Here is an 11,051-nt window from a genome sequence, read left to right as displayed (position 1 = left end):
TCTATTCAATCAAAATAAGCCAACGCTTGGAGTATAGTACTTAGAATCAACGTGGGAAACAACAAATATCCTAACGCCACATCATGCATACAGCTAAACAAATCTCGCATCACAAGCACTGTTAACCAGGGTAGGCAGAACAGTAAATAGAAAACCAAATGGCCTGTGTCCCCATCATTCAACTCATATACATTCCATTTCCATCGCATCAAATCATAAATAAATCAATCAGTCAATCAATAATTCAAGAAGTGCAGAACTTCGGGACAAGAGTCGAAGCGAAGCGAAACTGCAAACAAGTTTGAATAACAGGCGAGGTGTTCCTTCAATCAGAGGTTAATGGTGCACATCCCGATGCACCTTCCAAGCCATAACAATCATCCAAAGGAAGAAAATCGTATTCACAAGCTCGAATGCGAATGCCGTGCGCCAGCAGTTACCTATTCAATCAAAGTCAGCATCATCATCATGATTTTAACCCCAGAGGAAAAAAAAGAAGCGAGTCCACATACAAATATTACTCTGCGCAATCCAAGCCATCGTATCCAGATTATCGCCGCCAACTCTGTTCCCGTACACCCAGCGTATACAATTCGCGTTCACGTCTGCCTGGACGCCGAACATCTGCAGGGCTGTTTCGATGAGCCCTGTCAGCCACAGCGTGAAGAGGATGAATGTTCCGACGAGAATTATGCCCGGGAGGAGGAATCCTTGTGCGGCGAGGACGAGCACGAAGATTATGAAGAAGAGGGCGATTGCGGATGTTGTGAGCATGTAGGGGAAGAGCCTGCCACACATCCATGTTAGCGAGGATTTTTTGAAAATGTATAGAAGGTAGGTATGGGGAGGGTTGGTCAACGTACCATGGAACACCAAGACCAAGCTCAGCCTGCACGGAAATAAACCACGCGAATATACCCAGGCAGATGCACGAGGAGGCCAAGACCATGAGGATCCAGATGTTGAGTTGGATTTCGGGCCATTGGTAGTGCTTTGGGGCGTGGCGGCGGGGCATCTTGTCTCTCTTTTCTTCTCGGTTCGTCTCTCGTATAGAGTCGTATAGTATATTCCGTTGTAGTTGTTGTAGTGGGTTCAGTCGGAGTCCGGTGTCGTTATTGATGAGGGGCACTCCGTCTGAATCTCAATCCCATCAATGACGCCGGAGAGTTATATGTCGGTATCGGTATGCGTATCGATGTCGAGCTTCGTAGAACTTCGTATCGACTGTCGAGAAAGGAAGTTGGTGAACCGGTATAGTTATAGTCCCCAAATGAGATGTATCAAACAACCAGGCCACGCCAACAAGCCCGATTCAATGCAGGACAATCGATGAGAAGACAGTCGAGAGGGTGAGGCCTCAGCCAGCGCATCCGCGCCGTCCAAGTGAGGCTGCTTTGCAGTCTAACCTCGAAAGTACGGCAGTCGGTCTGACCTGATGCTGTCGCGAATGATGCGCTGGTCGTGATCGGCGTTACATAAGCGGGGCTGCGGGTTGGGTTGCCTTCTGGCAGTTGGGAGCTGCAAGTTGGGCTTGAAGAATGTGAGATTTTCGAAGTCGGGGATTGAGATGACGATATTGGCAGGACAAGAATGACAAGAACAAAATGACTTTCAACGGCTTGACTTGGGTGGAAACTGGATTGAATGGAAATTGGGGAGGCGGGGGATTGTTTTGTATACTTGCATCGATCGGGTTAGATCGAAATTGCGGTGGCAGGGACGGGATCCTCTCATTCTCCGATCTTCTTCCGCTACAACGTCCTACGGTATATAATGAAACACGATAGCCTTCATTAATCATTATTATTGTCTAGAAGTCTTCTCTAGTACAAGTGCAAGTTCGGCATAACACAATCACAGCAGGGTATCTCCCAACGCACTGCGCACCAACGAGCACCCCGTGCGAATCGTCTCGGAAGCTCCGATCTCCTCGAGGCTCGGGTTGACCTCGACCAGATCCATCGAGATGAGGTTACCCGTCTCGTGCACACACTCGCAGATGAAGTCTCCCTCACGCAGAGTCAATCCACCGCGGACCGGGGTTCCCGTGCTAGGCGCCCACTGGGGGTCAAGGGCGTCGACGTCGAAGGACAAGTGAATGGGAGTGTCGTTTCCGATGTGAGCGAGTGCCATCTCGACGACGCGGCCGATACCGTGACTATACCGCCGTTAGCAATCTGGGGCAAGATGGAGGTGTTGGAGGGGCATACCGATCAACGTCATGCATAGAGAACGCCTTGATGCCGTTCTCACGCAGCAGCTTCTTCTCACCGCGGTCAACATCCCGGAGTCCGATATATACCAGCTTGCGCAGGTTAACGAGGTGCTCCTCCTTCAACCAACCGAAGACATCCTTCTTCTCCTCCTTCGCCAACCCCGTCAGGAACGCCATCGGCATGCCGTGAATGTTCCCGCTAGGACTCATCTCCGGAATGTTAATGTCCGCATGCGCATCGACCCAGATAACACCGATCTCCCTACCCAAGCGCTCGCGCGTCGCCCGCGCAATACCCGAGATACTTCCGATCGCAATAGAGTGATCACCGCCCAGCGTGAGCGTGAACTTGCCGGTCTTGGAGTGCTCGTAGGTCTGCGCTGAGAGGGTTTCCGTGACGGCGCTGACAGCACGGGGCTTCTTCATGCCACGGTGGTCGGGATCTTCCTTGGGCATCTGGTCCTCGTAGTAGTGAACTTCATTGTCGTAGTGGATACCGTAGTCTAGATCGTCGCGGAGCTGGTCGAGGAGGCCGGCTTCGACGAGCGCCATGGGGGCTGCTTCAACGCCGAGCTTGCACTGTCATGCGACCGGTCATGTTAGCATATTTGCCCTTGCAGGATATGTACATAGCGGCCTATGTAATGTGGAGGACAGGGAGTATGTCAGGGCAGGGCAGGAACAGGGACAGGGACAGGGTAGCACTGCAGAAGATCGACAGTACAGCCGCGGGTATCCGTACCTGGCCGCCATTAAAGCCAACAGCGACAACACCGAGCTGGTTGGGCTGAGAGAGGAATCTCTGCTCGATTGTTGAGGGAGAAGTCATCTTGAAGTTGAACTAGAAGTATGAGAGAATGGAGACGACGGAGATAAGATCTAAAGGAAGGTGAAGACGAGCTAAAAAGATTCTAGAAGGCTGAAGGGCTGTTAGTGGGCTGGTGGAGCTGAGCCAGAGGTCCGCCGCAAACGAACACTTAGATAGATAAGAGCATACCTTGAGAGAACAAGAACAACACTCCTATTCCTTTAGTGTGAGATGTTGGAAAAGAGAAGAGAGGAGAGTATTCAGTAGTAGAAAGAAATAAGTCTGAGTGAAAGAAAAAGAACGTTATCATCCAAGAACACGGCGACTTTATGTCCTGCGCAGGCCGTGGGGCATCGCTAAGACCTGCTTTTAGGGATCGCGCTCTTCCCCTAAGTACAGGTCGAGGAGAGAGACGGCTGCCATCCCACTCCACCACCGGGGCGCGCCAGTTTTTATTAGCAATTTGCGTTCGGCGCGGATCTGATAGTGATTTGGTGGGATGAGATACTGTCACTGAGGAAAAGAAATGTTGGAACTTGGAAGTGAAGTGGGAGGTGGGATTGGATTCATTGGTGCCTGAGGCACTATATTCTTCAGAGGTATGGGACTAGCCTGTTACATGCTCATAGACTTCTTATCCTAGAATTACTTAATCCACTTAATGAATCCTGAAAGATAAACTCTATCATAGTATTAAGCGTCCGGTGGCTAGAGCTAAACAGCACAGGGAATGTACCTAAGAGTATAAAACTACTTTGATAGGTTACTGGGATTCTGAGAGCGACAAACTGCTAGCTTTAAATATACTAATAAAGCTTCATTTATCCATAGTCCCTGTTCAACTACTTTCGAGCACTGTACGAAGGTAAAGTGCAATATTTTCTACTCGTGCCTGCGGCTGTCTGCATACCCTACAGGCTTATAGCCGGAATATAAGCTCATTGGCGATTGTTTCTAGGTGAGTAACCCGCAACTTAACCTCCATCAATGGACAGATGTCCGAAGATCGTATACTTCGAATGGCCTGGTTGCTAAGTCCCTATCCTGACTAACCAGTCAACAGCAGATCAAATGGAGGGGTTGTGTTCTTGTCCAGCTCATTGTTCAATGTTTAGGCGTCCTAGCTCTACATTCCCCGCCTGCTCTATATATTTCGCCAAACTTTACCTTCTCTCTTCCTGTAGGATAGTACTATAAATTGACTTGATCATGGCCGACCTCTCCCATCCCAGCTCATACCTATTAAGACGTGATTGCAATGAATCAGTCAGGTAAATCAAGTGAAGACTGACTTGAAACCCAGCAACTGAGAAGAGAATACTAACAAACCTCCTACCAGGCTCGAATCCCAGCATCTTCTCTGGAGACTACACACAGGATACCATCCACCCAGACATTCCCATCGTAGAGGGGATGCACATTGCAGATCTCGGCGCAGGCACTGGGTAGGTCCCTTAATGAATAAACAAACACACCTATCTACCTACCTCACCCCTTCAATCCAATACTAAAATCAGAATATCAGAACCTGGGCCCTAGAAGCAGCCTCCCACCTCCCACCCAATGCAAATCACAGGGTACGACATAAGCTCCAGCACCCTTCCACAGCGCGAATACTGGCCCGCAAATGTCTCCTTTTCAACCCTTGACTGTCTTAATGAACAACTACCTGAAGATCTAGTGGGCATCTTCGATATCGTCCATCTACGCATGTGGGCGCTTATCGTCCGTGATAATGATCCGGGGGCTTTGATTAGGAATGCGGATAGGTTGTTGAGTACGTATTCCCCATTTCTTATTTATTGGAACGGTGGACTTGAATGAAGTGAATGAACTCGGGGAGAATTGAACTAACAGCCATACCTCTATCACCGCAGAACCAGGTGGATATCTCCAATGGGAAGACGCGCCATTCAAGAACGTCGTGGCGTGCGGAGAAGCGGCTATACATGTTCGCGATATGATGCGAGCTATTAATTGCGTTACGAAGATTGATTTCTCGTGAGTTCTGACCTTCCATCCAGTTCTACCTTAGCCACAAGCAGAGAGCTTAATGGGTGAGTGAGCAGATGGCTTGAAAACCTCGAAACGCACATCCAAATCGCAACCTCCTCACCCTCACTCCAGGTCATAGACCACCAAAAGACCCCCTGGGCACCATACCTCATCCCGCTCTGCATGAATACCTTCATGCTAGCGCTGGAGAGTAGTGGGAGTATGCTTGATAAGTTGCGTCTGCTTGCGCCTGATCCGCAGGTTGTGCCAAGTCAGGCGGAGTAGGGCGCTGCTTTGGCTGCGCTGCATGAGGATATCAAGAGTGGTGGGAGGGGGGGCAGTTTTATTGGATGCCTATGACGCTTTTGGCGAGGAAGAATGGGTGAGGTGAGTTGAGTTTAGTGGTGTGGATGGGAGTATGCATGCTCAGTACACCTGCTTAGGAATTGCATTACTGATATGGTTGTTTCACATTGCAGGGTTTGGGTATTCTGGCGCTGACATCACAAAATGGTATCTATACAGCTTTCTATGTATACACCCCGCCTATTCTATCATACATTATTGAATCCACTATTTAGGAGCCAAGATAATCTCCCTCAGAATAGCATCTGCCTTTTGCGCCTCCACGCGCCCTTTCTCGCCCACGCGCATCATCTGCCCCACAAACCAACCCAGCTTACCCAGTTGGTTCTTATCGCGGATCTGCTCGACCATCTGCGGGTGCAGCTCAATAGCTGCCTGTGCAAGTGCGACGTATTCCTCGCGCGAAAGAGGCCGGAGGATCAGGTTCTCTTCCTCAAGCAGCTGAGGGATAGGACGCTTATCTCCGTCGAAGACCATGGCGAGAACCTGTTTTGCCGTGGCGCCGGTGATTTGCTTCCTTTGGAGCTGGTCGATTATCGAGGCGAGGGAGCTTGCTGTCACCCTTTCCGCATCCCAGGGGAGATCGGCTTTGGTGAGTAGACCGCCGAGTTCGTGGAGGACCCAGTTGCCGGCGATACGGCCAAGGTTGCCTTGCGCTTTTTTATCGAGGTCTTTCTGGAGATCTATTAAGATATCGACTAGGTCCTGGTAGTATTCTAATCGTGCGCCGTCCTCGAGCTCAACGAGGGGCTTGGCGTCTTCTATGGGAAGGGAATACTGGCCAACTAACATGTCGATAAGTGCATCCGGGGCCGTGGGGAGGCCGCTGGTAAGCGTCGAAACAATGTCTTCTCCAATTCTCAGAGGAGGAATATCTGGATCAGGCATATATCGATAGTCAACTTCGCCCTCCTTGCCTCGAAGCTTGCGGGTTTCGGTGCTGCCTATTGTCCAGCCTCGGGTCTCGCCTTCAATGACACCTCCGCTCTCGAGGACGGCAATCTGACGGTTCTTCTCTGCGATGATAGCATCTTCAACTGCTTTGAAACTGCTCAAGTTCTTGATTTCGGTGCGCTGACCGAGGCCTCCGACGCCGCCGTACTGATGGACGCCTGAATCACCTCTTTGCCTGGTGGAGACGTTGATATCCGCTCGCAAACCGCCCAACTCCATTCCAGTGGTCACTGCGCTGCATGATTGGAGGATAGCTTGAACTTTGCGCACAAATGCAGCAGCCGTAGCGGGAGTGTGGATTTGCGGCATGGTGATAATCTCAATGAGGGGATGGGAGACACGGTTGAAGTCGAGAAGTTGGGTGGAGGGAGGGTATTCATGTGACTTTGCTGTGTCTTGTTCGAGCTGGATCTGTTTGATGCCGATGCGAACATGGTCTCCGTCTTCAGGCGCGATGCCGTCATGCTTGTAGAGGTCGAGGTAGCCGTTGCGGGCGAAGGGTTCTAGCCCAGTCAGCAGAAGTCCGTGATACTAGAGCGTCTTCTCTACCGTAGTATTGTGTTATTTGATATCCCGCTGGCTGATCCTGGTAGAAATAGTGTTTACGGTCGAAACGACTAACCGGCTGGATCTCGCAGTTCAGGGAGACAGCGGCACGCAGGGCAGGGATGAGAGTCTCTTTCTGGAATTCCTAATTCGCATGTATCAGCAAATCTGTCCCAGCTTCTTCCAATCGAGAAACCAACCGGCTGGCTACCCGGGAACGCGAGGTCGAATAGGGCGACATTCGAGTTGGGAAGTTCGGAGGGTAAGGCCGTAGCTCCTGTCCACGAGTCAGTATCCGCTCCATACTAGCCCATGATAGTTTCGCACTTGAGAATAGCTTTGCCTCTGTATTGAGCTGTGCATGGATTTCCACTCCAACAGTCAACTCCCACTTCTGTCGCGAAGCCTCCTCTTGTTCGCGTCGCAGTCGTTTCTGCGATTTCACTACTTTCGCATCTTGTTTGAGCTGTTTTCTGAGCGGAACTCGATCTTGAGAGTCTGTGGAGGATGTTTGGAGGCGGCGAAGAGGAGTAAACGTAGGTTGGTGGACTTTGGGTATTCGGGGAATGTCATGATGCAGGCATCGCGGACAAAATGGGGAGCGGACGGTCGCGCGCGGGTAATGGCGCAAGCATGATCGGAGCATATGGAACGGCTATTGTGAGGCAATAAAGCGAGGCAATTGGAGAGAAAAGAAGTGTGGTCTCGCGGAGAAATATGAAGCTTTGCCTGAACGTTAGAACTCCGAAGCTTGAAGATCATCGCCGATTAGCCCATTGATAGGCAATACGGTATAAAACATGACGATAGTTTGTTTACTATGGCAGATCGGGTATGGTACGGTCACACTCACCGCGGTTGCTGCCTGAGGCGTGTACCCAACTGTATATAGATCGCCATTCTAATCCCTGTTTCGATCAACAACAATGGAGGGACGAACCTCGGTATTGGGCTTCACAAAGTACCAACCTGACTCAATGGTGTAACTAGGCGTCTGCAGATTGAGTAAGGAGGAACATGCGGAGGACCCGAGCAGCGCCCGTCTCGCATTGCTGGGACGGTGGGAATCTGATACATCGCTGAGGCAGGTTGCGCATCATGCAAGTTGGACTAGAAATTTTTGTGGATTGAGATCATATTGGAGCATCGTCACAGCCGATAAGCAAGGAGAAAAGTATCTAGACTCAGCGGCCAGGATGGGCGAGTGGGCAGCAGCGAGTGAGCGTCAGACAACGCATCGGGAGTGGTCTTGCGGGTGTTGTGCAGCAAGTCTCCATCCGTTTCTAGACTTTCTTCATCCTCCAGATATCTCCGTTTGTTGACAGTCGGTAATAATAACATCCAACACCCATCACTTGAACTGTCATATTCTCCCTATCTCTATCTCTCCTACTCCCAACCATCCATCCCAGCGCGATCTGTAACACTTGGCGCTGGTCAGGCGCGTGAGAGCGAATCGAGCCCCTCCATGATCTTCGTCCGCGCCCTCAAATTCGTTTCTATGAAACCGTGAGGAACTGCCGACTGCTCTCGTCATCTGCTTATCTGGGGCCGTTCCCAGCGCCTGTTTTATTTATATCGATCCTTGCTCGGCCTGGGGCACCCTGCTTTGTCTGTTCTACTCGACTCTATTCTATACCCAACTTCCCTCCAGACCGCAGGCGGCTCCTCCCACTGTTTCCCCACTCTCTCGCTGCTTGAATCCGTTGGCGCTTCTCGTCTTGCGAACTATCGATTCCTGGAGAAAAAAGCGCATTTTTCAAAATTATAAAAAACACTTCTAGCGCTTGTAGCTTCGTGCTTCTCGGTTGTCCTACATTCTTCGACGCCGTCCGTTTGAAATTCCTCCCGGCCTCCCCTGCTTCTTGGATATGCGCCTATCTTTCATCACTCTCCCAAATCCTATTTCTTCATGTTCTCGTCTCTTCCGCATGTCCGGGTTTCCTGGCCTGAAATCGGTCCAGAGAGCGCTTAATTAATTGTCACCGCTGTTTGTTGGGATCCACCATCGTGAACCCTACCCTACCATCACAATGTCGCCTTACGTGGGCTTCACTCGCCCAAGGAAGTCGACAAAGTCGTCGGCGGGCTCTGTCATTTCTAACAGCTCGAAAAGCTCCAAGGTGCCGGTTGAGAAGCCCAAGAAAGATAGCCCTAAGGCCCAGCCCAGCTCGCCTCAGAGCGCGGAGGCTAGCGGCTCTGGTCATACTTCAAAGTCTCAACCACCGCCACAACCACCTCCTCCTCCAGTTGATGCAAAAGGCAAAGATGTCAGCGCGCTAAATGTATTTGAGTACATGGAGACGGACAGTGAGACGGACAGCGACTCGGACGCTACCTCATCAGATGGCGATGATCTGCGACCTCCATTCCCGCCTAATTCTAAATCGAAGACTCCTACAAGTCGGCAACCAAACACTGCAGTTCCTGTTCAGGGCCGAAATAGGGCGCCGTCTGTGCAGTCTAAGCAAACCCAACCACCCGGCGCATTCGATGCGTCTCCAGTGTCAGCGCCATTGCAGCTCGCTAGACATAGCGCGGCTCACAGGAGACCATCCACTGACGCAGGAAGTAGTGTTGCCGGGTCCGTCGCTGGGTCTTTCGACAGTTCCTTCCCTCCGGAGCATCGGAACCTAGAACTTGTCCCTGAAGATTACTACCCGAGGCCCTCTACTTCTTTACGCCGGGCCTCTTTTCCACCATCTCCCCCTCAAAGTCCAGAAGACGACCAGCACCGCTCTAGCCGGAAAGTTAGGCGCAACACCAAGTCATCGCGTCATCCTACAGGATACGGTCTTCTGGCTTGGCGGCTAAGCACCTCCGCAGAGAACAAGGAATACACACTTCCACCACTCTATCGCCGTTTCGAAGATGTGAACCACCGCGTGCTTCTCTATCTCCAGGATGAGATTGCCCATCTGGAGGAAGAGCTTCGCCTCCTCGATGACTACGAAGACATGCAGCGGAGAGGAGCCGCCGAGCAAGAGGGTACCAAGGTGATGCCCGCTTCAAGGCGCATGGATGTGCAGGCACAGGCCTATTCATCCCTCCACTACAGACGTGAGGAGGTCATGGGAGCATTGATTCAAAAGACTGAGCAATACAGTACGTCTCTTCAGAACTTAGGACATTGAAATACTAACATCAACTAGATAATGCCCTTGCTGCATACAGCAAAGTCTTGCAGACGCTTCCCCGCGCCTCAAAGCCAGATGTTGAGACCTACCGGAAATGGATGAAAGGGAACAACCCTATCGCAGCAAATGAAATGCGCTTCCTTGACCACCCAAAGGACTTGGTCTCGCTCACACCACAAGCGGCATCCTCCGGCTCAAACATCACACCTCCCGTCTATTCCGCAATTATCATTGCCTCGGCCGCTATTATCCTTCCCCTACTGGCCTTCAGCATGATCCGCGAGTTCGCCGGCCGAATTCTCATCGTTGCTGTCGTTGGCGGTGCCTCTGCGGCCATCGCCTCACACTACCATTCTGGGACAGAACACCTCGTCAAGTCCCAGGATGGCTGGCGCGTTGCTGGCTTGTATGTTTATCACTCAATTCTTCAAAAGAAAAACAGGAACTGACTTGATCCCCTAGATACTTTGGCTTCATGGCCATAGCCGCGCTATGTATCTCATGATCTATCCTACTATATCATCTACCTGATATAATACGACCTATACCCCTTCAAGCTCATATGAGCTGTTCTGTGTTATCACTCCCACTACCTCACGATCTCACGAATCTTCTTCGGGCGGCGCAGTAACAACTTGGACTTGGACTACCCCTCCGGCAAATGTTTAAGGCTATTTCTACTAGATGGAGGAAGGCGTTTTGAAACCACTCTGACCTAGCGCGGCATCTCATGGCTGCTATTCCTTTAAGCGATTTGACCACTATTCAACGACAGACCTGCGGTTACAATCGCATTGAAATTCTGACTATGTTATTTTATTCTATCTTATGCTATATCTCATGCGTTATATTCGCTACGGCTTGATCTTACTGCGTTGTTTCATCTACTGTTTTCACGCTTATTTCGGTGTACTATACAGCGCTACCTACCAACTGCGCCAGTTAGGAAAGAGCCCCTTCCAAGGTCAAATGAATTGGAAGTTGCGACCTCTCCATTGGAGAAGCGAACGACCAGCCAGGCATAGATTTC

At 50.8% G+C, this 11,051-nt stretch overlaps 5 protein-coding genes across 5 annotated transcripts; 2 read left to right on the top strand and 3 right to left on the bottom strand.

Moving 5' to 3' along the window:
- Window position 1: 1 nt before the first annotated feature.
- Window positions 2-1,171, bottom strand: BDV14DRAFT_84822 (uncharacterized protein). The gene is made up of 3 exons (XM_073777674.1): window positions 864-1,171; window positions 513-787; window positions 2-440 (listed from the first exon to the last, which is right to left on the bottom strand). The coding sequence occupies exons 1-3, from the start codon at window positions 1,013-1,015 to the stop codon at window positions 337-339; spliced, it is 531 nt and encodes a 176-aa protein (XP_073632481.1). The 5' UTR covers window positions 1,016-1,171; the 3' UTR covers window positions 2-336.
- Window positions 1,172-1,774: 603 nt separating this feature from the next.
- Window positions 1,775-3,519, bottom strand: BDV14DRAFT_164718 (arginase). The gene is made up of 4 exons (XM_073767226.1): window positions 3,213-3,519; window positions 2,958-3,134; window positions 2,211-2,794; window positions 1,775-2,158 (listed from the first exon to the last, which is right to left on the bottom strand). Exons 2-4 carry the CDS (start codon window positions 3,042-3,044, stop codon window positions 1,855-1,857), a joined length of 975 nt encoding a protein of 324 aa, XP_073632480.1. The 5' UTR covers window positions 3,045-3,134; window positions 3,213-3,519; the 3' UTR covers window positions 1,775-1,854.
- Window positions 3,520-4,586: 1,067 nt separating this feature from the next.
- Window positions 4,587-5,303, top strand: BDV14DRAFT_195781 (class I SAM-dependent methyltransferase; the record flags this gene model as incomplete). The annotated part of the gene is made up of 3 exons (XM_073772287.1): window positions 4,587-4,800; window positions 4,901-5,024; window positions 5,093-5,303. 3 exons carry the CDS (start codon window positions 4,587-4,589, stop codon window positions 5,301-5,303), a joined length of 549 nt encoding a protein of 182 aa, XP_073632479.1.
- A 180-nt stretch (window positions 5,304-5,483) lies between these two features.
- Window positions 5,484-7,767, bottom strand: BDV14DRAFT_164715 (glutamyl-tRNA(Gln) amidotransferase subunit PET112). Its single transcript, XM_073767225.1, has 4 exons — window positions 7,212-7,767; window positions 7,085-7,161; window positions 6,888-7,029; window positions 5,484-6,841 (listed from the first exon to the last, which is right to left on the bottom strand). Exons 1-4 carry the CDS (start codon window positions 7,528-7,530, stop codon window positions 5,592-5,594), a joined length of 1,788 nt encoding a protein of 595 aa, XP_073632478.1. The 5' UTR covers window positions 7,531-7,767; the 3' UTR covers window positions 5,484-5,591.
- Window positions 7,768-8,669: 902 nt separating this feature from the next.
- Window positions 8,670-10,688, top strand: BDV14DRAFT_84777 (uncharacterized protein). Its single transcript, XM_073777673.1, has 3 exons — window positions 8,670-9,989; window positions 10,037-10,427; window positions 10,484-10,688. The coding sequence occupies exons 1-3, from the start codon at window positions 8,918-8,920 to the stop codon at window positions 10,524-10,526; spliced, it is 1,506 nt and encodes a 501-aa protein (XP_073632477.1). The 5' UTR covers window positions 8,670-8,917; the 3' UTR covers window positions 10,527-10,688.
- The last annotated feature ends 363 nt before the right edge of the window (window positions 10,689-11,051 follow it).

The sequence above is a fragment of the Aspergillus stella-maris genome, assembly GCF_047715825.1.
Source record: "Aspergillus stella-maris strain CBS 113639 unplaced genomic scaffold BDV14scaffold_4, whole genome shotgun sequence".
Taxonomy (NCBI): Eukaryota; Fungi; Ascomycota; class Eurotiomycetes; order Eurotiales; family Aspergillaceae; genus Aspergillus; species Aspergillus stella-maris.
The sequence above is the reverse complement of the archived record's forward strand: the minus strand, read 5'-3'. Positions and strand labels throughout refer to the sequence as shown.

Bases quoted from the DNA above. Each gene is read 5' to 3' on its own strand.
- BDV14DRAFT_84822 (XM_073777674.1), bottom strand. From the start codon at position 1,015: ATGCCCCGCCGCCACGCCCCAAAGCACTACCAATGGCCCGAAATCCAA. The intron at 788-863 runs GTACGTTGACCA...GATGTGTGGCAG, and splicing joins CTTGGTCTTGGTGTTCCATG to GCTCTTCCCCTACATGCTCA. The intron at 441-512 runs GTATGTGGACTC...TTGATTGAATAG, and splicing joins GATTGCGCAGAGTAATATTT to GTAACTGCTGGCGCACGGCA.
- BDV14DRAFT_164718 (XM_073767226.1), bottom strand. From the start codon at position 3,044: ATGACTTCTCCCTCAACAATCGAGCAGAGATTCCTCTCTCAGCCCAAC. The intron at 2,795-2,957 runs GTACGGATACCC...GTCGCATGACAG, and splicing joins TTGGCTTTAATGGCGGCCAG to TGCAAGCTCGGCGTTGAAGC. The intron at 2,159-2,210 runs GTATGCCCCTCC...ACGGCGGTATAG, and splicing joins TCTATGCATGACGTTGATCG to TCACGGTATCGGCCGCGTCG.
- BDV14DRAFT_164715 (XM_073767225.1), bottom strand. From the start codon at position 7,530: ATGCTCCGATCATGCTTGCGCCATTACCCGCGCGCGACCGTCCGCTCC. The intron at 7,162-7,211 runs GTGCGAAACTAT...ACTCGTGGACAG, and splicing joins AGAGGCAAAGCTATTCTCAA to GAGCTACGGCCTTACCCTCC. The intron at 6,842-6,887 runs GTAGAGAAGACG...TGACTGGGCTAG, and splicing joins TCAAATAACACAATACTACG to AACCCTTCGCCCGCAACGGC.
- BDV14DRAFT_84777 (XM_073777673.1), top strand. From the start codon at position 8,918: ATGTCGCCTTACGTGGGCTTCACTCGCCCAAGGAAGTCGACAAAGTCG. The intron at 9,990-10,036 runs GTACGTCTCTTC...AACATCAACTAG, and splicing joins TCAAAAGACTGAGCAATACA to ATAATGCCCTTGCTGCATAC. The intron at 10,428-10,483 runs GTATGTTTATCA...TTGATCCCCTAG, and splicing joins GGCTGGCGCGTTGCTGGCTT to ATACTTTGGCTTCATGGCCA.